We start from the raw sequence: 27,917 nt of genomic DNA, 5'->3' as shown, positions 1-27,917 counted from the left end.
TTGCTCAGCAACCTATGGCAGCTTCCTAGTACACATCCTATCAAACTCAAGTTCAGGATGAGAAACTTCAAGACATTTTTCCAATCCTGCCCTCTCCTTTGCCAGTCAGCTTCTCTCTTTGAACCACTTGGGACCCTCCGCATATTGCAGGACATTTGCATTGGGAACATCTTCATTCACTTCTTTTAAAGGCATGTGCATCTCTTTCAAAAAATTCTTCTCAATTTTTACCTACTTAATAAAGCTTTTTCTGATTTATTCCGAGTTGTGAGTCCTTCATTTAAAGGAGTATGAGCTACATACTAGTATTTATATACTTTAATATTCTTACGCCTTTTTCATTCTGTTTTAAACGGGTATGTGTGCTTGTTGTTCATGCCCAGCACCTGAGAGCGCTTGACACACAGTAGGGACTTTTTTGAGTGGTTCAATGAAGGATGAAATAAATAAGATTTTTATTAATTTTCAAAATGCCTTATTTACTACGTTTATTTGGCATCTGGGGGAACATTAATGGTTAAATAAAATTAGACAATTCTGATGACATAATTCTGGTACAGTAAAAATATTAAAATACCAGCTCACATCAGAAGGCTGGGCATATTACTACCAACATATTAAAAAATGTATTGGCTAAGGGATCAAAAAGTAAAATAATTTTAGAAATTCCTTGAAGAGTATTTTAAGAGAGAAAACATTTGAGGTTTAGTAACACTTCCACACTGTACCACCTACCAGCTACCATTCTGCGAGGGAAACAAAATTTAGATGCAGCTGAAATTTAGTACGGGCCCAAACCCACATCCTATCTAAAAGGCTTACGCTTTCCTGTCATTGTTTTCTACCCTTCACATTTTGCATTCGTTAGGATTGCATTTTTCTTAATAGTTCTTGCTGCTTTAAATGTAAAAGAAAAGAAATGGGGCTTTCTCATATTACAATTTCAAGGAAAAGGAGACTGCAAGGCTCATTCAGCGACGTATCGGAGGCCTACAAGCTGCACACCCTGCCACGGCCTCACGCTCCGATTTCTTCTATGGGGTTTTGTACAGTTCTTTTTTGGATGGTGCAAACCGCGCAAGTGCAGCATTAAAGCCGCCCCCGACCCTGGGAAACGATGGGAGAACATACAACTTAGGCTCTCCCTAACACACGGCCAAGGGCTGGAGGCCCGGATACCCGCCCCCAAACCCCGTCCACAACAATCGTTTCCTCCCTCCCCGCCTTTTACATACAGTACACATACAAATACACACACGCAGAGCGGCCAGCAGGGGCGGGCCGGGCCCGACCACTCCGCAAACCGCGGGGGGGAGCCGCGGCGGGCCGAGCAATTTTCGCCCCCTCCTCTCTCCTTCGCACCCGTCTCTCTCTCCAGCTGGCTGCCACTGTTAACCAGAAGCGGACTTGCGCATGGAGGGGCTTCGGAAGTTCCGCTTCGGAGCCACACACCTTAGGTGGGTGCTGCGTTGTCCCCCCTCCCTCGGCGAGCAGTTGGTCCCGCCCCAGTGCTAGCGGGCGCCGAGCGGGAGCCGCGCGGGAGCAGCGCAGCGACGGCGGCGGCAGCGGCGGCGGCGGTTGCGATTCGGAGCCGTTGAGACGCCCCTGCGGCAGCTGGTGGCGCAGGTGGCTTGCGTGGACGCGGGCAGAGGCGGCCGGCCCGCCACCGCAGCCTCAGCGCCCGCCGCCCCGGCAGGTGAGCGGGCGGCAGGCACTCGCCCCGCCCCCCCTCGGTGGCCTCGCTCCTGGCTGTAGCGGGGAAGTGGCCGCGGCCCGCTGAGGAGCCGAGGGGCCGCCGGGGCCGCGGCCGTCGGGAGCAGGTTGAGCAAGAGGGCGCGTGTGCCTGGCAGGGGAGCGTTCCCCTTGTCTTTTGCCATCTTTTTTTCCCTCTCCCCCAGACCCTCCTCTCGCTCGGAGCTGGTGAAGAAAGATGGGGCGGGAGGAAGGGGAACGTGGGGCTGAGCAGCATCTCTGGCTCAGGTGGTGGCGTCTTTTCGGTCGTCGAGCGGGGGACCTGCGGAAACCTGGCGGGTGGCTCTCGGGCTGCGGAGGCCGCGCACTGGCGGAGGAGGAGCGGGAGGCGGCTCTCCCCTCACTCTCCCACCCCCGCCCCCGCCCGGGCCTCCCCTCCCCCGTCCCTCCCCGTGCGGCCCCTCCCTCCGGGGTTCTCGGCTCTAACCGCCCTCCGTGCTCTCCCTGGCAGGCGCGTCGGGACACCGAGGCATCCTCCCCCTCCCCGCGCCCCGGGAGCCTCGGCGCCCGTCCGCCCGCATCCCCGCGCCGTCCTCCCGCCGCACCTCCTCCCGGGGCTTCGGACCCCCGGCCTCGCCCCCGAAACATGACTCGCGATTTCAAACCTGGAGACCTCATCTTCGCCAAGATGAAAGGTTATCCTCATTGGCCAGCTCGAGTAAGTGATTTACAGCCTTCGCATTTAGCGGTGCTACCTTCCTCCGAGGCCTACTTCCTACGCTTTCTCTTCATTTTTTTTTCTTCTGTTCTCTCTCCCTCTTTCCTTTACTCATTTGTAACCTGAGCTTCCACTGTAGTTTTTTTTTTCCACCAGTAATCTCCCATGTAATTGTGAAAATCCAGGGTCTAATTCCTTGTGGTTTGTTTATCGCAGACTTTGACAGATTTTCCTAATCTGAAAGATCTAAATGAGATGCCAGTTAATGTCCCATTATAGGTGGAAATAATCAAGAAGGGGTTTTATTTTGAAAAATTAATGAAACATTGACATTTTCCTAATTTTGAGGAAAAGGCAAAATATCAGTGGCATCTATGCAGGCTCTGGGATGTCGAAGAGTTATATGTATTTAAATTGGATGTACAGGTATTTTTTCGTATGTTTTGTAGTTGTTGAGGCCTTCTGTATTTGCTTGTTTAATAAAGAGATTTAGCACTGGATAATTTTAAACATTTTGCAATAAGTTAGCACCAAAGAGGATCTAGAAAATTTATTTTCACGATTTTTTATTGGTGAAGTTTGCCTTCTGACCTTGAAGAAGTTGTTTTGCTTCTTTGATCGTCTCCCATAGGCAAAAGAGGAGTAGACCTGGATTCCTGGGTTCACACCTAGTGGTACAGAGAGAGGATTAAGGACCCAGGATTTTTTGTGGTATTTAGAAATTGAGACTGTATCTAAGCGCTATTTTCAGAAAAAGAGGTCTTTTTGTTACTTTATGGTAGGGCTCAGGTTCTAAGAAAGTGATAGAACCTAAAAAGTGTTGAGATGCTTTATTTAGATCAGTAAGTTCGAGATCCTTCTTAAATGTAAACATGTGATGTTTTAAAGTTGTAATTTCCACTAATTTACTCTTCTTTGAGGGGTGTTTTTTAAAAAAGATAATTAAATCCTATAGTCTTAATTATGTCATCTGGGAGGAAACATACCCATTGGTTACGGAGAATCATGGAGTGAGTTGCTAAGTGCTATCCAGGTACAAAATGTTTACTGTTTCTTGATTTTTCCCATCTAGCTCTTTACAGACTCCGGTTTACAGGTTTCCTTTCCTCCAAGTCTGTCAAGTGTCCCTTTTCAGTGGAGTCTTACTTGAACAATCCTTAATCATAATTTTTGTCTGTATATTTGACAACTCCAGTCTATTTCCTTTGTGATAACCTTTTAATACTTATGTGCATGCTTTGACTTCCAAATAGATTGTAAGCTTCCCGAGGGTAGTAGACATAAACTGAAGTTCTTTATCCTCCTACCCCCATGGTCCCTAGTGTACAATCATGCATTTATAAAACACTGTATTTTGTGTTTAAATAGAGCATAGGGAAACTGGCCAGGTTTAAGGCTCCTCCAAGATACTTTCTTCATGGTTTTAGCATCCTTATTTATTTTGAGGTGTTATAAAATCTGAGGGTATGGGATAACATCTATATTCAGATTTCAGTGCCACAATGCAGTTAAAAGCCAAATGGAAATGTTTTAAAAATGATCTACTCTTCCAAATCATCCTCCCCATAGGCTTCAGTATGTTAGGTAACCAAGAGTTAGTGCTGATAATTTTTAAGTCTTGCACATTCTTGTAATCCTATACCAGTAAAAATCGTTTTTAAAGTCAACTTAAAAAAGCTGCCTAACATTTATTAAACTCTGTAGGTGCTGGACATCTGCACAGACTTTTAAAGGTGTTTGCTAGCAGATGGAAGCATATGAACTGGGTTGACGGAAATTATCCCTTAAGACCTCTAAGGTTTTTCACAATTCTTGGGGCCTTCTCACGAAGTTGAAATGACAGGTATAATCGTTGTATAGGTGAGGAAATTAAAGTCCCTAGGGGTGTTGAGTGGTAATGCTTCTGTTGATGTCTGAAACCTCGAGACTGCCAACCAGTGAGATCACCCTCATGGTCTTCAACGTGGCAATGTATGTAGAGCATAGTAGGCCCTCTGATGGTCTGCTCCGTTCTTTACAAAGTCAACTGATGCTTTAATTGAAGCGTCTTTGGAATTAGGAAAATTATGAGAAAGGAATGTTATGATGAAGTTTAAATAAATGAATAGGTAATGAAATAAAATAGAAATGTTATTAAATTCTTGTTAGATACTACTACCTGATGGCTTTAACTCTGAGGTCTGCTTTCCCTTTGCTCATAAGAGAAAGTAAGAAATATGCACATGTGTTAGACATAACAGCACCTGATATTTTCTTCCCTACTTAATTAGAAGGATTGGAAGAGGAATGAAAAAGGAACAGGTAACCTCATGATTCAGCCATGTAGGTGTAAGATCTTTTCAGAAAATGTGTTTCAGACTTTGAGAAATAATGCTTTAAACTTGTTAATGTCTGCTTTTACCTTACTCTGATATTGCATAGCCTCCCTGCGGAAATAGCATTTAGGATTTCTGAATAGATTCAGATTCCCTTATCTGAAATGCGTAGGGCCAGGCATGTTTAAAAATTCAGAATTTAGGGATTTTAGAAAGGTAGTGCTGGTACCTATGCCATATATTTTGCTTCTGGTAAGTTCTGGGCTGGCACGTGATAATCTAACACAATATTTCTGCAGAGAAGCATCGGTAGAAACACTAGTGGATAAGAGAAATGATGGAATAGCTTCAGTGTCAGTCTAGGTTTTCCCACCAAACGAATTTTGAGAAATATCTTGATTTTCAGAACTTCTTGGGTTTCAGAACTGGGGATAGGAGATTGTGGACATGTAAAACTGGTCCACTTTATATCAGATCCCTTTTGGATGTCTTGTTTTCTGTTTATTCTGGTGTGTTGAGGTGTATATAATTTGAAAGTTTTTAATTTTTCTGATCTTTCTTTTAGGTAGATGAAGTTCCGGATGGAGCTGTAAAACCACCCACAAACAAACTACCCATTTTCTTTTTTGGAACTCATGAGACGTAAGTCCTTTTAGCTCTAAAGGCAAATCAGAGTTAATTTAGCAGAGTCTTTAGGCATAAAATAGAAAACAAGTAAAGATAAATTCAAAGGGAAAATAGTAAAGTAGTAGGAAACTTGAAAATCGTCTTTGAACTTTGGGAAAAGTCTTCAAGTATCCCTTTTTAAATTTATTTTTAAGGTAGAAAAATTAGACACTGTAGGTTTAACTTTCATTGGGGTAGATGTTTCCTTAATCATAAAAGGACGATACATATGGATTGTGTTAGCAACAAGGAGAATGACTGCTGGACGCAAGTATGTAAGGAAAGTTTTAACAAGCCATTCAGTGCTCATATTTAGTATAATAAGCCCTTTTCATAACGACAAGCTGGCACCCTATTTTAGATTTGTGATATAAGCCACACAAATGGTGTATTGTGGGGAAGGTGAGAAGAGAGCTGGTTAATTCCCTTTGTGTGTATTTATGTGGTCCCAAGAGCCACTTTGAATGCTCTGCTGCCCCTGGTGGATATGTGGACAGAGAACCGATTTGGTGACGCAAATTAATTTTTCAAAAATTGCAACTGAATATTGAACTGTTAGTTCTAGGTGCATAGGATTGCTTTAGAGGCTATCTCATTAATTTTGGAAAATATCCTACATACTTATAATTTAATAGCCTTATGAGTACTATATAATCTCACTGACTTTGGACTTGAAATTTAGAATTTGCAGTAATTTTGGTAAAGTAGGCTTGTTTACCTGGGACTAGGAGAAACAAAGCTGTTGAGATTCTAATTAGAATTATGTATTCCTGAGAGTGTCTATGCTGGCAACATTTGGTTTAACATTACTTAGCTACTGTGTGAACTTTTACGTAATTTCTTTCAACAGCCTTATTAAGATATAATGTATGCCATAAAGTTTACTTGTTTCAAGTGTACAATTTAGTGGATTTTAGTGTATTTACTTCCATACCCATTAGCAGTCACTGTCCATTCCCTCCTCCCCAGCCCCAGAAAACCACTAGTTTACTGTCTGTCTAGATTTGCCACTTCTGGACATTCATATTCATGGTATACAGTGCCACATAATTATTTTCTTTAAAATACAGTTTTGAGTCCAGAATTGGATTGGTCTTCACCATAATTACTTTGAGTTGGGTTTAGGTATATCCTATATAAGTTTAATTTTGTAAGAAATGATGAATTTCTGAGTCCATGGGATAATCTACCATTTAAAAAAAAATTCTTCCATAAATTTTATAGGTAAAGATATCTTTTAATGAAAACTTTGTATACTGTGTATTGGAGTAGGGGTTTTCAGAATGTGGTACCAGGTCACACTGCAGTAGAATCACATGGGAACTTTAGCTAGACATGCAAATTCTTGGACACCCCATCTCAGACCTACTAAATCAGAAACTGACATGTGGGGCCTAGCAGTCTGTTTTAATAGCCTTCCAGATGATTCTGATGCATGTGAAGTTTGGAAACACTGTATTGGAGTACTGTTAGTAGACAGTCCTTAGAACTTTTCAATTTTACAAGTTTAGAATTTTTTAAATTTGATTTTTCTGAAATGGGACAGATTTTAGACCTTTTATATACTTATAGTTCTATAGAACACATAGTTCATTCTTATGTTAAATTTAGAAGAGTGATCATACCTTCACCAACATTTAAAAATGAGGATTTTTATATTGTAAATATCTGTAAATTTTAAAACAAACTACACCAAATAACTAAACTTTTATAAGCATTCTTTGGTTAATAACAAAACAGTAGTATAAAGCGGTTAATGAAAACAATGAATTATTAATATTCAAGAAATTAGAATATATTAAGGAATTAGAATGTAACTTTAAAATTAAGCTAATGATACTAACTTTTTATTTCAAAGTGCACTTGCAATGTTTTGTGCCTCAGTGTTCTAAGTATACCATTTATCTTTGGACTGGCAGTGCTGCTGTGTCTGTTGGTTTGGTGACTTAACTTTTTTTATACTTAAGGTTAATTTTTAGAAACTAGATCTTTGATGATTTGTCTTTTTACCCCTTGAAAGTTGAGAGAGTAGTTATTTTAACCTTTCAATTCGGATTTTGCATAAATGGGAGTTTACTCTAACAGGCTGTAGTTAGGGAGATGGGAAAGGAAGAACATAGAAGAAGAAATGGTAATTTGGAAAACTGTACTCACTCATAACTAATTTATAGATTAGGATATTTTTTATTGTGAATTTAGAGTAGAATCTTTTTGTAACTGCATTTTTTCCTGGCCTGCAAACATCTGATTTTTCTTAGCATTTTATGACATTCACAGTATATTCATCCAGCAATCAAGTTTTGAATATTAGACAATAATGAGCCCTGATGTATGCCAGCTGTGACCATATATTAGGTATCTAAAAACTCACATATTCAAAACAGAGTCTTAGTAAATGAGACTGACGTGGACCCAGTCCTTTGCTGGACCAAAAGTCTTAGTGCCTTCCTTGATTACGTATTAGTCTTTGCCCTTTGTCCCCACATCTAGTCAGCCAGCGAGTCTTGTTCTTTTCCTTTAAAATGCGTTTTGATTGTCCACTTTTCTCCATCTCCTTTACTACAACTCAAGTCCATGCCACAGTTAACTCTTACAAATAGTGTCCTAACACCAGCTTTGTCTCAGTTTCCACTTTTCATATATAGTCAAAGTGATTTCATTTTCTTTTTTAAGATTGTATTTTTCCTTTTTCTCCCCAAAGCTTCCCGGTACATAGGTGTGTATTTTTAGTTGTGGGTCCTTCTAGTTGTGGCATGTGGGATGGCGCCTCAGCATGGCCTGATGAGTGGTGCCATGTGCTCGCCCAGGATCCGAACTGATGAAATCCTGGGCCGCTGAAGTGGAGCACGCGAACTTATCCACTCAGCCACGGGGCCGGTCCCATCAAAGTGATTTTTGTGTCCCAATCAGATCACGTCATTTCCCTGACCGAAAACCTCCAGTGGCTCCATTATTAACATTAGCAACAAACAAAACCGCCAGATTTTGTCTACAAGTGCTGTTTGTAAGACCATATATGAACTAGCCTATCCTTACCCCTCCAACCTCATCACATTTTACTGTTAGATAAATGTGCTTATCTTCTCTCAGGTCCTTCTTGCTTATTTTCCCTTTGTTGAGCAATGCTTTCAGATTTTCAGTCATTTAGATCTTAGCTCAAATCCTCCTTTTTATGTGTATTTTCTCAATTGTAATAATGACTGAAATTTTTTCCTTCACTCATAAGTGAAGAGCATGGAGAGCAGGGACCTTGGTTTTTGTGTTTGTCATCATTTACTTAAGTGCCTGGTGCACAGTAGCTGTTAAATACATATTTGGTGATAGATTGAAAGCTCTATGCCCTGGGTAAAATCATTTGTTGATTTTGAATTTGCTGTCCATTAATGAATATTTATATGTAGTGTTTAAAACAAGTAGATCAGAAGACTGTCTTTGAATCTTAGCTGCCTTACTTGCTGTATGACCTTGGGCAGGTTACTTAGCCCTGTGTGCTTTTCTTCCTTATTTATAAAATGGGAATAATAATATATTCCACTTCAGAATTTTGGGGTGCAAATAACAAGATACTACATGAAAAATGCTTAGAACAGTGCTTGACATGTAGTAAACACTATATAATTGTCAGCTATTATTAATTAAAGATAGTCTTGCATATTATTTTTCCAAGACTAATAGCTGTAGTGTTGTTAAATTGTTTGAAATGCTGTTTGAGTTTTGCTGGCTTATTACCATTGCTAATTGAGGGAATACTCTCAGAGATAGGGTCTCTCTCTCTAAAGTCTAGAAAATTTACATGAAGATGGTGTTCTTGCTGCTTTTATCTTCTTACTGCTCTTGTCTTAGTGCAAGGAAGTTGGATTCTCTGTTCTAGGAACTTTAAAAATGTCCATCACAGGCTGTTTTAAAACCTGCCTAATATACAGTTTTAGGAGTGAAGGTGAATGGGGAGGTACTGGTGGTAGTCAGTTTTTCATATAACCTATCCACAAGAAAAGAATAAAGGTATGAATCATAGGATAAGAATTTATTTTTTTCTACAGTGGTTCTTGTGTACAACTTCTGCATGTGTTAGTGTGGGACTTTTGTCTGGTTTCTTGTAAGCCTTATACCAAATGACGAGAGGAACTGTTTGTTCATCTCTATACCAGAGGTTTATGGCACATGGTAGATGTATATTCAGTTGTTTATTGAATCATTTTCTATTATAAAGCATGCTGTTGTAAAATATAAAATCTAGTTATGAAACACTGTTTCATATTTTGTGATTTAATAATGGAGAAATGAAGCAGCAAGTTAGAATCAGTGTTTTAGAAAGTAGGACTTTCTGTTTCGTAGTGTTATTTGGCAACAGTTAAATGTGTTTTGAGCTTTGTATCGTCAGCTCTGATAAGCTTTCCCGTTTTTTATATGCAACTTCTGGTTTGCTTTAAAGGAAGAGTCCTAGCTTTGCGGTAACTGAGCTTTGGAGGGATACATGTTGGTGTTCTTGTGCCTTTACACATTGTTTACAAAAGGGTGAATTTAGAGAAGTAACTGCTTTTCTGTGTACTTGTATTCTGTGAAAATTGGGATACACAGGAAGACAGGGCCTTTAGGGGTATGCCACGTAAGAAACACATTTGCAGGATTTAAGTTGCTTCAGAATTATATAAAATTAGTACTGTAGTTAATGATTTGATGTTTTCTTAGGATATTTTACATTAGCCTGGATTCTTGTGGGCTTTGACATTGGTATTTGAAGTCCGAGTTCACAGGTATAGGGATATGGCATCGATATTTTATTGGTAGATGTTTCAAAGACTGTATTACAGTGGATAAGGGAAACCCTGAATACCTTTTTAAGGAACATTGTACAGAGTTGAGGCTCTCCTGTATAGTAGATGACCTTGCCTGACTCACTTAATCTTTCTGGCTTTTAGTTTTCTCATCTTTAAAATGAGGATTTTGGTAGCACAACCATAAGGACCCACAACTAGAATATACAACCATGCACTGGGGGGCTTTGGGGAGAAGGAGAAGAAGAAGAAAAAAGGAAGATTGGCAACATTTGCTAGCTCAGGTGCCAATCTTTAAGGGAAAAAAAAATGAGAATTTTGGTGATCCCTAAGTTTCTTTTCAGTGGGTAAATTTAATTAATGTATGTTTTTTCATTGTTAAATTTTTTAAACAACATAAAAGGATAGTTCTATACAAAGAAAACAAATCATTTTTACTCCTGTGTTTTAGAAACACCCCCTAAACTTTTGAATGTTGTACTGCGTTTTCTTTGAGATGATGATGTCATGGTAAGATGCAGTGCTTTGAAGAACAATAGAGCTGCGGCCACGTAAGCCCTGCGGGACTGGTGATGGCCGTCTACAGACTGGTCCAGGCCCCTTTCACCAAGTGGGTGGGGTTGCATCCCCAGGGAGGGTTCTGTGTGTTTTCATATTTTTTTAATTGAAATGTAATTGACATATATTGTGTATATGTTGATTTGATACATTTATAAGTTGCAATATGATTACCACCATAGGGTTAGCTAACACCTCCATCGTGTCCTATAATTATCATTTCTTTTTTATTAGGAGAACGTGGGAGGATTCTTTTTTTGTCCACCATCTTTTTCATCTAGGTTTTTTGAGTCTCATTAAGGTGCCCCTTAGTCTTGAGCATATCCTTTGACTCAGCAGTTCTACTTAGAATTTATTATGAAGATATGTGCAGAGATTGAGCAATATGTTTATTATAGCTGCATTACTTTATAATAAATAAATAAAAATTTGATATAGAAAATGGTCCAACAATAGACAAATTAATTTTGGGATAGTTATTCAATGAAATAGTATGTAGTTGTTAAGTAATTGTTGACATTAAAAGATGTTCATTTTAATTTGAAAAAGTATTTATGGATGCATATGTATCAAATACATTAAAATTACATATTTATATGTATATATACAACTAAAAAGTGTACTGAGGGGCTGGCCCCATGGCTGAGTGGTTAAGGTTGCATGCTCCGCTTCAGTGGCCTGGGGTTCATCAGTTTGGATCCTGGGCGTGGACCTACACACAGCTCATCAAGCCATGCTGTGGCATCATCCCACATAGAAGAACTAGAATGACCTACAACTAAGATATACATCTGTGTCCTGGGGCTTTGGGAGAAGAAAAAAAAAAAAAGAGGAAGATTAGCCACACATGTTCGCTCAGGGCCAATCTTCCTCACCAAAAATCAAAAAAAAAAAAAAGACTGAAAACTGGCTGTCTATAGTTGGTAAAACTATGGATCATTTTTGTTTTCTTTGATAGGATATGATATTCATTCACTCAAAAATATTTTAACAGTTTTATTGAGATATAATTCATATCCCAAACAACTCATCCATTTAAAGTGTGCAATTCAATAGATCTTAGTATATCCAGAGAGTAGTGTGGCCATTAGCGCAACATTTTCATCACTCCGAAAAGAAACCCTGTACCCATTAGCAGGTACTTCCTGTTTCTCCCCAGTTCTCCCTCCTGTCTTGCTGTAGGCAACCACTGATCTGTTTGCCTGTTCTGGGTGTTTCATATAAATGGAACTATAAAATGTGGTCTTTATGACTGACTTTTTCTGCTTAGCATGTTTTCAAGGTTTGTCTATATTGTAGCATATGATAGTACTTCATCTCTTTTTATTGCCAAATATTCCATTGTATCGATCTACCATATTTTATTTATCCATTCATCAGGTGATAGATTTTTGGATTGTTTCCAATTTTAAATGTTATGAATAATGCTGTGGAATATTTGTGTACAAGCTTTTGTGTGGACGTGTTTTCATTTCTATAGCCGTGGAATTCCTAGGTCAAATGATACTCCATGTTTAATCTTTTGAGGAATGGCCAGACTGTTTTCAAATCAGCCCCCCACCATTTTACAATCCCATCAGCAATGAATGAGGATTCCAGTTTCTCCGTATCTTTGCCAAGAGTTGTTATTATCTGTCTTTTTTATGAAAGCTGTCCTGGTGGGTGTGAAGGTAGTATCTTATTGTGGTTTTGATTTACATTCCACTTACAGCTAACGATGTTGAGCATCTTTTCATGTGTGAATATTTTTTTTAACCTTTGATACATAACATGAATTATTTATATTTGTAAAGGTCTTCTCTCAGTTGGAAAGGCATAGTTATTTAATTTTTGGTATAGTGATAAAGATGTACATTTAAGTATGACATCATGTGAACATAATAGTAAAATAATAGAAAGTAGAGCTTGAAAACTTGAATCTGGAGGAGCAGCAGGAGAATTTTTTTTAGAACCTATTCAGCAAAATTAAGAATAAAGGTTAACCACGTATAATAAAAAGGTATATGTAGAACGAGGTGGTATAAAACCAAATAAGTGATTGCATTATGTGACTAGATCAAGTTCTAGTAAGACTTTGGATTGGATTAATAATCTAGCTGTGTCTTACTTTGTGAGACAAGGTTCAAACAAGACATGGCCAAGTAACAGTATAATGTAGTCACAAAGGAAGCAAGAATAGCAGTATTGCTATTTGATAAAAGTAGAATTTAAAGTCGAAGCATGAAGAGGAGAGAAGGGTACAGGCAGTCCTTAGCTTTTCATAGGTCAAGTCTACATGCATATTGGTTACCATGGTTTAGTTAAATCACACCAGTCCCCCAACAACATGGTTCAGATTTCGCTTACCCCGGAATATGAACTGTAATTGCATAAACTACAAAATTTGTGGCTAGCTTTTCAGTGCACAGATGAAGGTGTAAATAACAGATGCATAGATGTCACTTACTTCAGAGTCTTGGTGTTGGGCAGTGTGCATCTGTCTCTCAGTTCATGCATAGACAGCGAAGTGTAGTTGTGTTGTTGCCTCTGTCTCCATATACCCACCCAGGTTACATTAGATAAAACCAACAAAATAGGGAATTGGCTAAGAAAGATGAAAGGGCAGCAGAGAAACAAACTGATAATGCTAGAAGTGAAATTTGAGTTGAATGTAAGTGGACTTCTAGAATAAGTAGCTAACCTTGTGACTGTAGACATGCTGCATTTGGAGAGACTGGATCTGCACCCAGAGGAACATAATTCACAGCAAGCTCAGCAACATAAATAGGGAAAGTGGTTGTGATGAAGAGGATGAAGATGTCTCAGAGGATGTGACACCAACAGAAAACATTAAAGATACTTCACAACATTGAAAGTGCACAGGATAAAATGTTGGAAGCTGATCACGATCAGACTTAGAAAAGAGTATAACAATTTGCCAAAGCATAAAAAATATGGCCACTCCGTGTCATAAGTTATATGAACTGTTCAAACTACTCTTCAGCTTTTTACAAAGAAATGAAACGCTTTGACCTCGAGGTTTCTAATGTTTTAAATTACAGTGTACTAAATAATTTAGTATTTTTTTTTTTTTACTTTTAACACTAATAGAGTGTTTAATGTTTTGACAGTTTTTAAAGGTTATGGAACAATAGTAATTTTTCCCATTGTTTATTAAGCTTGCCTTACATGATCATTGTTATGGTTTCACACTGCCACGCAATGTGAGGACTACCTGTTTTGAGAAAAGAAAAATAATCCATGTAAATTTAACTCAGACCTTTATATGCTAAATAACATCGTGGTAGAATCAGTCTTCTCTTTTGAATAGCTTTTAAGTTTAGAGTCATATCTAAAAATGCCCTATGTTTGAGGTTTTATTTATTTATTTTTTCCTTTTTCTCCCCAAAGCCCCCTGGTACATAGTTGTATATTCTTTGTTGTGGGTCCTTCTAGTTGTGGCATGTGGGACGCTGCCTCAGCGTGGTTTGATGAGCAGTGCCATGTCTGTGCCCAGGATTTGATCTGTTTAAGGTCTTAAAACATTTTTCTGGGGCTGGCCCGGTGGCGCAGCGGTTAAGTGCGCATGTTCTGCTTCAGCAGCCCGGGGTTTGCCGGTTCGGATCCTGGGTGCGGACATGGCACCGCTTGGCAAGCCATGCTGTGGCAGGAGTCCCACATATAAAGTAGAGGAAGATGGGCACGGATGTTAGCTCAGGGCCAGTCTTCCTCGGCAAAAAGAGGAGGATTGGGGGCAAATGTTAGCTCAGGGCTAATCTTCCTCAAAAAAAAAAAAAAAAAAAACCCGTTTTTCTGTAATTTCATTAAGTATTTAAGATCCCTTCCACTTCTTGAAATTCCTGTTGCCACCAATTTTGAGCCCTTTGGGGATTTTGAACTATAAATGAGGGTGCTGTCTTTTTATATTGCTGCTTAGCATCCAGTTTTTTCAGTCTTCTTTCCAGCTTCCAGATCTCTGTTGATATCGTCTCTCTTGTTGTTGTCTTTGGCCTTATGAGTTGTTTTTGTGGACTTTTAGGAGAGAATTTGTGTTGTGTTGAATTGCTTTGTTGTAACTGGAAGTGTACTTCATTCATTTTTTTGCTGAGGAAGATTTGCCATGAGCTAACATCTGTTGTCAGTCTTCCTCTATTTTGTATGTGGGTTGATGCCACATCTTGGCCACCAACACATGGTGTAGGTCCGTGCCCTGGAACTGAACCCAGGCTGCTGAAGTGGAGCACACCAAACTTAACCACTAGGCCACAAGGCCAGCCTGGTATACTTTATTTTTGATGGAGGTTTAACTCAGGTCATTTACTTGGAGTTTTAAACTGATTACATAGTAGGAATTGTTTTACTGTTTTAACTAAATGTGTTGTTTTTCTAATTTGAGATTATGGGTAGGAATGAATGAGGCCTAGTAAAAGTTTGAATTTCTGGATCAAATGAGATGATGATGATTTAAGTGTGCCTTAATCGATGGTGCAGTTAAGATACATGGATATAATGAATATTCTTAAATTACAGAATTTAAATAGTAAAGCTGACTTTTATATGCATTGAATATATTTAAATAGAGCTCTCAGTCTTTAAATTTTATCTTAAAGCCTTTTTAAATATTCGAACTAGAGTGTTAACTGTAGTCATTAGGTCCCTAATTCTTAAAGAATTTCAGCAGATAAGGAATTTGTGATATGTACCTAATTAATAATTAATCTTAAATTGTAGCACATTTTAGAGGAAATGAGTAGTAATTTGGTTTTCCTCTTGCTTTGGAAAATACATGTCTATCAACCATCTCATAGCAAATAACTCATATATACTGTGCATCTACCTTTATAGAACTGACAGACTTCTATAGAACTGACTGACCTAGGGAGACATAGGGGCTCTGTTCCGGAGAATATATGTAAATATATAGGTGTATGTACACACAGCAAAACAGTTGATGGTCATCATTCGCAGATTCCGTATTTGTGGATTTACTTGCTTATTAAAATTTATTTGTAATCTCAAGTCAGTGCTTGTGGCACCTTCATGGTCATGTCTGTGCAAAATGGCCCAAAAAAATGAGGAACTTGATACACACATTCCTAGCTAAGGCTGGACGAGGCAGTGCTCTGCCTTCTTGTTCCAGCTTTCAGACGGTAAACAGGCGTCCTTTTTGCAGTCATGTATCTCCATGGTTTTTGTATTTTTGTGGTTTTGTTGGTCATTTCACTGTTTATAATAGCCCCCCAACCGTAGTGCTGAAGTGTTATTTAGTGTTCTCAAGTGCAAGAACGTTGTGCTGTGCCTTGTAGAGAAGGTATGTCATGAGCTGTTGGCTGTGAGTTCATTGTTAATTAATTACCAATATGTATTAAATAAGGTGTCGTTAAACAGAAACACATAAAACAAGGTTATGCATTGATTGGTTAACTAAAATTTTGTGACCAGAGAGAGGCTCACAGGAACCTATTCTGTATTTCCCCTGGAGCAGTGGTACAATATTTACTAATTCAGTGTTCACAGTGACTTCATCGAACATAATTACCACAAATACAAAAATTCACTTTTTTATATATATGTGTATGTGAATGAACTAATGAACCAGTTATAGCATCTGATTCCTTCATTGAATAAAGTAAAATTCTTAACACATATTCATTTTACTCTAAAAATTTAAGATGTGTGTATATGTATATACAAATGTAAGAAATATACATATAGTAATATACCTTGTTGACAGTGTTTTATGAGTTGTGGAATATACCAAACTACTTTCAAATAAAATTATATTTGGACTGCATTTAAATATGTTGATTAATGCAGTTATGTCACATAGTTTTTTTTCACTTTTGTGCATTTTTTTTATTGTGGTAAAATAGACATGAAATTTACTGTTTTACCATTTTTAAATGTACAGTTCAGTGGCATTAAATACATTCATATTGTTGTGCAACTTGCATGTTTTTTTAAAATAGGATTATGGATCTAGGAGCTTGTGACTGAATTTAATAAAAGTATTTGGAATTAAATATAATTACTTGTGTCTACCCTTTAATTATGTAAGATTTTTAATGCATTTTAGATTAAGAATTTTTGATAATTGCATCATAGGGTAGTGCTATTTAATAACTTATTATATATTTGAGATTGCTTTGCACTCACATTTTCCCCTCTCCTTTTTTAGTGCTTTTTTAGGCCCAAAGGATATATTTCCTTACTCAGAAAATAAGGAAAAGTACGGCAAACCAAATAAGCGAAAAGGCTTTAATGAAGGTTTATGGGAGATAGATAACAATCCGAAAGTGAAATTTTCAAGTCAACAGGTGCGTCATTTTATGTCACGTTTAGTTTAGTAGTATTTATTCAGTCTTGAGGAATAATCACTATTCTAGCTGTAGGAAAATAAATACTAATTTAAGAGCCTTGCGAATTTCAGATTAAATTGTTCTTATTTGTGAGATTGAACCTTGACCTTTCATATCTAGATGAACTGATGAAAATATTATTTGCATGGTTAAACAGATCTCAGAAAGCTGGGAAATATTTGGTTATTTAGCTCCTGATTGAGAGTTTTTGTTTAATGTGTTATTGAATTTAAACCCATGTGTACTGTTCTCTTAAATTCAGGTTTTGTAACTTGAAGGGTGTGTGTTCTTTTTCTTATTTGCTTTAATTTCTAAATCTGTAAAATTGTATTAGGAAATGATCCTCACTTGGGTTAAGTTAAATATGTGACAAAAGTACTTACAGCACTATGCAAATTACACTTAATGTTTTTGGTGTCTAGAAGAACATCCTTAAACCTCCTTTGTATTCTGTTTTCCATGTGTCCAGAGCTTTTGTTCATTTATATTAGACTTGAGGTAGTAAAAAACCAGGAAGAGTATGAGTAAAGAAGTAGATGGCAACAAATTGAAATTTTTGCAACTTTCTACTTTTAAACCTATGTTTTTTTACTTTGCATGTGTCACGCTTTTTCTTGTCTTTGAGAACTTTTCAGAGGCTGTTATGTCTGGAATGTTTGTCTTTCATTGATGCTCCAAGGCTGCATTAGATGATCCTAAATGCCTTCATTATCACCCAAAACTCATTTGTTAGAGTACTCATCATGTCATATCATAATTGCTGGCTGTACTTGTCTTAACTACCACAGGCGTTGACTCCATGAACAAAGACGTTGTATGTCCTATGTGCCTGGCATTATTCTGTGTGTGGGAAGAATAGGTATTCACTAAATATTTGTTGCATGAATGTAAGAATGGATGAATGGTTTCCCATCATTATTGCCTTGACTGTGTAATGGGAGTCCAAGGAGACTGAATTGGTTATTTCCTGAAGCTAACATTTTGTAACTTCACTTGGATCACGTGTCCTGTGATTCTACCTTCAAGGTCTCTCTCATCCACCAGATCGCGCAGCTTGGTCACCCTGTTCTCTGTTCTATCTACCTACTTAATCTCCAGGTAGTTTTCACCACATATACTTGGAATTTTCCATTTCACAATGAAATTTTTAGTGGGTTGTATGTATGAAACCCAAGAATTTTCTGTCTTTAACAAAAGTACAAATGATTGTCCTGGTGTGATGTACTCTGTTCTCTGCCCAGATGCATCCTTAGTGGCATATTTCTAGGGTTTGGGAAAGGCCGTGATGCCCATACTTACACAAGACAGACAGACAAAAAATGGCCATCATAATTTATGAAAATTTCTGTAGTGCTATAAGTAATTTTGAAGGCATTTTTACATTTTTTTGTTATAACTTCATAATAATTTTGTGGGTTATCAGCATTGCCTTTTTCACAAAAGAGGAAATGGGTTTACAGTTTAAAAGTTTAGCTAGAGTACATGGAACTGGAAAGGGGCACAGTTTGGATCACAGTGCTACTTTGTAGATCTGTGCGTACCCTCACCTCCCAAGATGTGCTTTGTTGCTTCTGTTACTCATCTTTTTGGTTGGTGTTAGTAGAGTCTTGGGCCCTAGATCACCCACTTAAGTATCTGTCATCCATGGGGTACTTTTAAAATCTAGTGATGATTACTGGACTTCCACTTAGTACCTGTTAAATCAGAATCACTTAAGTTTGGGTCTCAGGAATCTGCATTATAAATAAACTAAGTTTGAAGTATAGACTAATCAAAGTCTTTAAATAAAGCTGTGATATATATCCTTTGCAGAAGCTGTTTGTCTTAGAGTACATAGATAAGCTTGTCTCTCCAGAATATCTCAGTAGCTGAATACAGTGCAGGTCTGTGCTATTCTCAATCAACTTCCACTGTATCTTGTTGGATATTTGTTGGTTAGAACATCAGAATGGTGTTCTTTGTAATATCCTTTCATTTCAGCCTCGTTGTTTTATCCTCTGCACTTGTATATATTCACCTACAGGAATCCAATCCCTTAATAAGACTTAGAAGAAAATCAGAGCATTTAAAAACTATTTAAAAATTGTATATATTAAAAGCGTCCTATGGAACAGAAATGTGGGTACTTTTCTAACTTCCTTGCACACAGGCTTTTGATTTTTCATGGGTAAGAAATTTTAAAGTTGGGGTAAAATCTTATTTTGTCAAATTAATAGACTTGATTGTTCATAGGCATCAACTAAACAATCAAATGCATCATCTGATGTTGAAGTTGAAGAAAAAGAAACTAGTGTTTCAAAGGAAGACACTGACCATGAAGAAAAAGCCAGCAATGAGGTGTGTTTGACTTCACTTGCATTTTAAACCCATTTTGTTGCAAGGAATAAATTGTAAAATAAGTTGGTCAATTGATCACAAAGTAGAAAGTACTCTTAAAATTTCCTTGTGTAAATATTAAATTTGTATTCTAAAATAATTTTTGCATCTTTAAGATGCCTGGATGTTTCTTTGAAGTTACTTTGCTGTGCAAAATATGAGGTCTGGCTGTAGGAGAGTGGTTACTGTCAGGGGTTTTTCTTTGTTTTTTTTTAAGATTTTATTTTTCCTTTTTCTCCCCCAAGTCCCCTGGTACATAGTTGTATATTCTTCGTTGTGGGTCCTTCTAGTTGTGGCATGTGGGACTCTGCCTCAGCGTGGTTTGATGAGCAGTGCCATGTCCGCGCCCAGGATTCGAACCAACGAAACACTGGGCCGCCTGCAGCGGAGCGCACGAACTTAACCACTCAGCCACGGGGCCAGCCCCTGTCAGGGGTGTTTTTAAAGCAGGGTATTGTTTGATGGATGTACTGCAAAGGGCATTGAACCAAATTTTTAAAAACCGTGGTTTGTTTCCAACTCTCATTATCTCTGGGTGGGGATGCTCATTTAGCCCTTCTAGGCCTCATAAAATGGTGGTCAGATCATCGCCCAAGTCTCAGTCATCTCTTAAAATTTACAGCCCTAAAGTTCCAGATTCTACTATAGAAAAAGTGGCTCTGTAAATTTAAATAGACAAACTTCCTATGTACTAGCAAGGGTGACTTCTATATTTGATCTGACAGAGGAAAGGTTTTTGGGGCAAAGATATTGGCTATTTCACTTTATAATGATACTGTTAAGACTTTTAATGTTTATAATTTCAAATGTCGGAGAAGCAAAACAAGTTTCCCTATTACTTTTAATGAAACGTGTCTGTGGCTTTTAGTTTTAAGAAATTTTCTTTCATGGGTCCCGGCCCTGTGGCTGAGTGGTTAAGTTCGTGCATTCTGCCTTGGCGGCCCAGGGTTCTGCCAGTTCGCATCGTGGGCGCGGACATGGCACCGCACATTTGGCCATGTTGAGGCGGTGTCCTACATGCCACAACTAGAAAGACCCACAACTAAAATATGCAACTATGTACTTGGGGGATTTGGGGACAAAAAGCAGAAAAAAAAAGAAAAAATATTGGCAACAGTTGTTAGCTCAGGTGCCGATCTTTAAAAAAAATAAAAATTTTCTTTCAGTCTTGATATAATTTGTTCCATTTCATCTGTTTTTTTTTTTTTTAGGATGTGACTAAAGCAATTGACATAACCACTCCAAAAGCTGCCAGAAGAGGGAGAAAGAGAAAGGTAATTTTACTGCTTAACCACAGGATCTTAAAAGAATTTTTATTTTAGTTGCATTGAGGAAGAATAGAGATAATGAAACCTTACTATTTAATTTAAACTTGGCCTTTTAGTCTAAATCCTCTAATTTTTTTAAAGGGTAGGTTATGTCGTTTACTTATCTGTGTATCTTTTCCTAGATATAGCACCCTTAAGATAAGTTAAATGGTGACGGAAATAAAATGCACCAATTTTCATTTCTTTTAATGACACTGCCTCAAGTTTTCTCTGTAAAATGGATAATATATACTCATAAGGTTGTTGAGAGGATTATGTGAGTTAACACAAGTGAAATCTTCATAATAAATCCTGGTACATAGTAACTGCTATGTAAGTGTTGTCTGTTATGATGTTGTTGTTACTTCACAGCATTGTTGCATGATAGGAGAGTATGTGACAGTTCAGGACTAGGTACCTCATGATTGTAATCAGTGTGAGTTTCTTCTCTATATGAAATTCTGTTCATCACAGCTTTTTCTGACCTATTTATGTCTCAGGCTCTTATTGTATGCCAGAGATACAAAGAAAACTAAGAGTTCAGTATCTCGAGGAAGCAAAATATGAAAACATAATTACAGTGGCAGGGGCTGTGATAACTTTAACAAGATTTTAAAAGATGGGCAGAATTTTGTCAGTCATATGAAGGAGGGGAAGGAGATGTGAGGCAATTTGAATAGTATAGGTGTAGAGAAAATTTCATTCCAAACATTTCAAGTATTGCATTTCAGTATTACCTGACTATAAAGTTTGAGGGAAAAGGGTACAAAAAACCCCGTGTTATCCTGAGGAACTTGAACTTAGAAAAAGGAAGGGAAGCCAGTGAATCATTTAAAATTTTAGATGCCTCCTCTTTTAAAGCAGTATGAAGGATGGGGCTTCGCTAATTCATTCATTCACTTTCCAGGCACAGAATTGAGCAGTGAGTAAAGAAGAGGAGGTCTCAGTTCTCATTGAACTTAGGTTTTTGTTGAAACAGACAATAAATACATAAAATGAGAGTTAAAATGGGGACTTAGGATAGTGACTTGGGAACTAAGTTGTGAAAGGCCTTTCTAAGGAATTAGCATCAGATTGGAAGGGCAAGAGGGGCCTTATGTTATAGCAGGTTTTTTAGTAGTGTGGGTGAGATGGATTTAAGAGCACTTTAGGAGGCACAGTGGATAGTTGATTGGAAGTGGGTATAAAGGGAGGGGGGAGGAATCTAGGATGACTCCAGGGTGTTGGCTTGGGTGACTAGATTAGGTTCTGAGAATGCAAGGGATGTCGGTTTGGAACAGAGGCATGGGGAGGAGAAAGTGAAACACCTGTGGGAATTGGACTAAAGATATATATTGTTCTGGAACCAAAGGGGGAAAGGTAAAAGTTAAAGATGCAGTCACTTGCGGAAAGATTGGATAATAGATAAAGTAGTCAAGGGAGAAATTTACTGGGGAGAATGCAGAAACCAGAACCCCAAGGGAATATAATTGAGTTGACAGGTTGCTTTGTAAAATTATGACTGAGAATGAACTGTCAGGAGAAAATGTAAGAGAGGCTAAATCAAGCTAAACAAGAGAGCAGAGAGTTTAAGAATGAGGGAGTGGTCGGTGGTGTCCTGATGTAGAGGAGGCCACTAGGATATTTGACATGTAGGCTCCCCCTGGATACTTTAAGGTCAAGTGGTAAGGATAGATGAAGTGGGTTGGAGAATAAAATGTTTGAGGTTAAAGTTACACTACTTTTGAAACCTTTGAAGGGAAAGAGAAAGAATGTAGCAACAGGGATTTGCAAAGAGAGTGTTTAAAGTGAAAAAATATAAGTAGAGGCTTTAACACTTTTACTTTGCAAAAGTAGGAAAGATCGGAGATGTGGAAAGAGTATAAATTATTGTATGTAAGCCTATGCTGGATGAGAGAAGGGAGGGCACATTTGAAGGAACTTTGGAAGGAGATGGACATTTCATTCTTTCTAACATTGAAAGGCCTTGGAGGAGGCTGTTAATTTCTACGGAGACTGGGAAATTAAGAGAATTCCTTTCTGTTGGCTACAGTCTTCCTTCTCCCCCACCCAATTCAAAAGAAAACTGCACGTATGGTATAAGGCAGGAAGAAAGGATTGAAAGTTTATGCTAGTGAGGGGAGAAGAGGAGAGCATGACAACAGACAGGGTAAAGGATTAATGGATGGCTTTGAGATCCCAACTGAGAGTGCATAAAATGAATAAACGTCTGTAGGATTTTTTTAGCGGGGCTCAGCAACAGGGGATAAGAGCAGGGAAGATGAAGTTTTATAGTCATCCTCTGGTGGAGATTTGTGGGAGCGGTGCAGCGAAACAATTTGGAGGGCTTAAGGATGTGTGTGAGTGGTAGTCCCATGAGGTGATTTTGGTAGGCCTTAGGTAAGGTCATGAGAGGAGTAGAGCTAGACGGTGGGGTGGGTAATAAATGGGGAGAAATTGTGTCAAAGGGTTAGAGGTCTTAGTGAGATCAGGTAAAATATGGAATTAATTTTCAGTCAGAATATTTGCATTTAAGATATTTAAATATATGTATATTTGAAATAACTGTCCTTTCTCTGGATAAGTTATTTCTTATTCTTTGATTTTATTTTCATAAGGAATGATTTTGCTATAACAGTCAAGAATATGTGTCCATGGTAGGGCTGGTTTTTGCTTAGTATTAGTGTTAATATATTTTTATTTATAGTATTAGTTATTGAAGAACTTGTTACCTCTTAAATTGGTATCTCCTCAGAATGATCCGTTTTACTTGTAATTCTCATGCGGTGTCTTGATTTATTTCCAAAAGCAGAAAGTGTGAGTGAAGAGGGTTTTTCTTGCACTGAAGAGCTCATCACTTTGAACTGAATTTTATTGAACTTTTGCCCTCTTAATTCCTCAGTGGTAAAGGAGCTCTCATAGAGTCTTGGGTTCTCAACCTTTGGTACCTGGGGAGTTTGGTAGATGCCTGGCTCCCTACCCCAGAGCTACTGATTCAGGATTGGGGCAGGGCTAGGTGATGTGTAAATTCTTAAAATGCTAGAAATGCACCTTGAGCTAATGTTTAGGGAGTAGTTCAAGGGTTACCTTCAGTGAGTTTATTGACTTTTAATAATGCTTTGAATATGCATTATTCCAATTATAAAAGCAAAAGTAATGTTTAAAAAGCTTAAAAAAGAAATGGATGAATTCTTAGAAGTGGGATTACTGAGTTAGATTTGTGTATTCTTTATTGCTGATATTCATAACAATATTAAGAAAGGTGTTAGCAGTCTGTTGATTATTACTTACTGATCATCAGTAATGGATATATGAATGATTCTCTGCATCCTTACCAGTACTGGGCATTATCTCTTAAATGTTTGCAGATCATACCTAATCGGTAGTTCTTAACCTTTGTTCTCTTCTAATGCCTGAACCAAGTAAACTGATTCTCGTTTGGTGCTATTGTCTGTTTAGGGGACATTATAGTTTGCAAAGGGTGATTGGAATTTCTTACTCTGTGAGAGTAAATCTCTTTATGAAAATAAGAATAACTCCTAGGGAAGACCAGCAGATCTCAGTCTCAGTTCAAAAGTAAAACGTATTTGTATTAGCAAAGTTAAGAAGTGTATCAGCAACTTCTTGCATTTTCTAATACAGTCATGTGCTGCCTAACGACATTTCAGCTACAGACCACATATAAGATAGTGGTCTCCTAAGATTAGTACCATATAGCCTAGGTGTGTAGTGATTTGTGTCAGTGCACTCTGTGATGTTTGCACAATGACGAAATTGCCTAACAACGCATTTCTCAGAACATATTCCTGTTGTTAAGCGACCGCGTGACTGTATTAGAATACTAACTTAGGTTCTGTATCATAAGTACACAATGTAAAGTGTTAGCATTTTGAGATACTCAATGAAAATACATTTATAAGCAATGTATGAATTGTTAGTGTAATTACATCATACTTTGGTCACCATTTTGCATTAAGAATATTAGCTTTATTTTTACAAATGACTTTTAGGTTCAGAATATATAAAAAGTCAAATTTTTTGTTTCCTAGAATTGTTCACTAGAATTATAAGCTAAGTTTGGGGGTGTCACTCTGTGAGGAGTTGACTGTTGAAAAATTATAAAGATCATATAGAAGTTATGCTTATACTTGAACTCATTATCTTAGAGTAGCGTATTTTTGCCATTGATTTAAACTTGAAATGCCTACTATTTGCTGAATACGTTAATTAAATCTTTGTGATTCAGGCAGAAAAACAAGTAGAAACTGAGGAGGCAGGAGTAGTGACAACAGCAACAGCGTCTGTTAATCTAAAAGTGAGTCCTAAAAGAGGACGACCTGCAGGTAGGATTTTTAATGTTTCAATCTCTGGCTTTTGATTAATATTCCAGTCCATGAAAGTGTTGTACCTCAGCTGCTTTGGAATAAGTGGATAGGCAATTGGTTCTGTACAATACACAAATCTCAAAGGGGATGAACATGATTGTTTCTGCCCTGTGTAATAAAGTATTTAAATATGAAATAATTGCTTGGGACTTTTCTCATTTTCTGTTTTATCCCTGTTGTATTTTCCTCCAATAGGTGCAAATAAGGCTGTGTTGAGGTTTCAATTCCATGAATGATAGGTTTATTTTACCTCCTACTTTAGAAAATACAAGCTTTCCAAATGGAGTCATAATGAAAGCAAGGGAAACATCATTTGAATAATTAAAGCTATTAATATTTTCAATTATTGCATTCTTTGTTTAGGACCTTGACAATATGCAGCTATCTTCAGCACTGCCTCTTTAAAGTATTTTCCTAATTTGGCAAATTGGAAATAGTTTGGAAGGATCTGCCTCTAATACAAAGTAAAAACAAAGAAAATTAACCAAAATAGAGCCAGGTTTTTTTTCTACTTCATAATAGGATTCTTGCTAATAAGGGGTAAGATGAGTAATACCCAGAAAAGAAAAGAAAAAACTGAGAATTTGTTTACGTAATTTTTATGTTGGAATTTAATATTGTAATGGATCAAATTAATGGTGGTGGTAGAAAATTCAGTGAATTCAAAAATGTGAATGTACATATACACATAATATTGTAATATGCATATGAATATTGGGTGTAAGTCCTGCTGTCTATTATAAAGTTGAATTTTGTGATATTCCTGTTAAAACAACAATGAAGGGTGTTCTTTTAAGCCCTCTCAGCCATACTAAGGACAAGAAAGTTATTCTGTTGATGTGCCTCTTTCAGTTTTCTTCTGTTGCTCATTTAAACCACTGGGGGGATATTATCTTTAAAACTTAAAATAATGGTAATAAACCACGAATATTCTTAGTATATCATTTATAATCTTTGTATGTGAGATTTCCATCTTAAAGGGAAAGCTGGTAGTTACAAATTTTCTTTTCCTGTGAATGTTAGCTACAGAAGTCAAGATTCCAAAACCAAGAGGCAGACCCAAAATGGTTAAACAGCCCTGTCCTTCAGAGAGTGACATGTGAGTTTATTTTTATCGTATAATTAGTTACTTAATAAATGAGACATTTCACTTTAAATAAGTATAACTTTCTGTGTGTTTTTACCACTTTTATTTTACAGGATGTTTGTTGCTATTACAGTTTCTGTTTCTAAAAATTATGGGGAAAACTGTTGAAAAACTTTTATTATGTAAAAGGTAATATTGGGGAATCAGGAAAAATCTGATGTGATTTCATTAATTAAGACATTTTCTTCATATATAGGATATAAAGATACTTAGATATAATGCAGGGTAAAATCTGTAATAGGGAAATTGGGCAAGATTGTATGTTTAAGGAAATTTTAGACAAAGTATTTTTGAAGGAATTTCCACAAATCTTTTTTAGCTCTTCCAGAATAAGTTTTATTTTAAAATAACACTAAAATTATTTTTGTAATGTAAATTTAAAATTTTAAAGTATTTTTTGAATGATAACTACTTAGTTGTCAACAAAATAATCAGGTTTTTTTCCTTGACACTTTTCCCCATATGGATCTTGTTTATGTTGGCTTTTCTGGGTAGAAACTTCACCAGAAGGAGTGTATATTTAGACAACGAGAGCAAAATGTTTTGTAGCTTTTGTGTTTAAAGATTGTATAGAGAAGGCTCAAGTAAGTATGTTATTTAAAAATGTATCTACAGTGTTTTGAATGAAACATTTTTATAGGAAATTTTAGTTACAGAATACTGGAGTGTTGGTACTTTTCAACCACAATATGTTTAAAGAATTTTATTTTACTACCAAGCTAGCTGTTAAAGTATTCTCAAAAATAGTGGCACAAAATTACAACATGGTTTTAACTACTGCAGTGAAATTAAGAAATTAGGTACATGCAGGTGAGTTGGTTTTTGTTTCCAAACATGACAAATAAATCTCACTCATCCCCTCTGTAAGTAAGATGTCTGATCATAGCATCAGGCAGAAAGTCTCGGATTTCATGATCAAGGCCTTATGTTGGAACTAGAAATACAAGTATCTGCTCCCTTCTCACCTTCATACACACATGTAGATGTGGGATAGGGAATCAAAATAAGTACTACTTCCATTTGGAAAGGACAAGATCAAGAGGCACACAGCAGTCATTGTCCCTAGGAAATCTGAATGCTGGGAAAATATTGTGAGAGCCCCATATTTTAGATATAAGGAATGTGCCCTTGATTGGGCCTCAATTTTCCCTGAAAGCATCTTCCTAGTCCATATTTCTCCATGGCTTTTGGCTGATTCCTCTGAGAGTTCTCTGCTTTTTCAGTATCATCTTTTGTTGCATCTGAAAAGGTCTTGGAGAACATTACCCTTTCTCAGCTGAGTTACTTTCTCAGTGTGCTTTCAAACTATAGGGAGTTGGGGGCCCATGGTTCCTTTTTAGATCTCCATTACTTTCTTTTGATGCAGGCTGGTGTCACTTTTGGTAATAACACTTCATTGTTGGGGTTGTGTCTGTTTCATTCTGCTCAGCTTCATGTGCAGTGAGTGTACATCACCAGACATGCTTATCTTTTTATACTTAATTACAGGCACCTTGAATTTACAGGTTCTCCTCAGAAGAGACCCCTTGCTCTCTTTTTCCTAGAACCAATTGTCCATCTGAAGGATCAAAGTAGCCCAATTTGAATTCTTAAGGAAAGGCTGGCAGCTTATACCCTTATTGGATCTTTGACCCCAGTCTTTGTCTGAATGTGAAAATCTT

General features: G+C 37.5%; 1 protein-coding gene across 6 annotated transcripts in view; it reads left to right on the top strand.

The window, feature by feature from the left end:
- Window positions 1-1,494: 1,494 nt before the first annotated feature.
- The window catches only part of PSIP1 (PC4 and SFRS1 interacting protein 1), a 38,082-nt gene continuing 11,659 nt past the window's right edge, over window positions 1,495-27,917 (top strand). For 4 of the 6 annotated variants that reach the window (XM_070248072.1, XM_023627021.2, XM_023627022.2 and 1 more), the window contains exons 1-8: window positions 1,503-1,696; window positions 2,204-2,410; window positions 5,291-5,367; window positions 16,882-17,020; window positions 19,295-19,399; window positions 20,650-20,712; window positions 24,971-25,067; window positions 26,133-26,208. In XM_070248072.1, the coding sequence (XP_070104173.1) occupies window positions 2,339-2,410; window positions 5,291-5,367; window positions 16,882-17,020; window positions 19,295-19,399; window positions 20,650-20,712; window positions 24,971-25,067; window positions 26,133-26,208 (629 nt within the window). In that variant the 5' untranslated portion in view covers window positions 1,503-1,696; window positions 2,204-2,338. 6 annotated transcript variants of the gene reach the window in all.

Source organism: Equus caballus, chromosome 23 (genome assembly GCF_041296265.1).
Source record: "Equus caballus isolate H_3958 breed thoroughbred chromosome 23, TB-T2T, whole genome shotgun sequence".
NCBI classification, from domain to species: domain Eukaryota; kingdom Metazoa; phylum Chordata; class Mammalia; order Perissodactyla; family Equidae; genus Equus; species Equus caballus.
The sequence above is the reverse complement of the archived record's forward strand: the minus strand, read 5'-3'. Positions and strand labels throughout refer to the sequence as shown.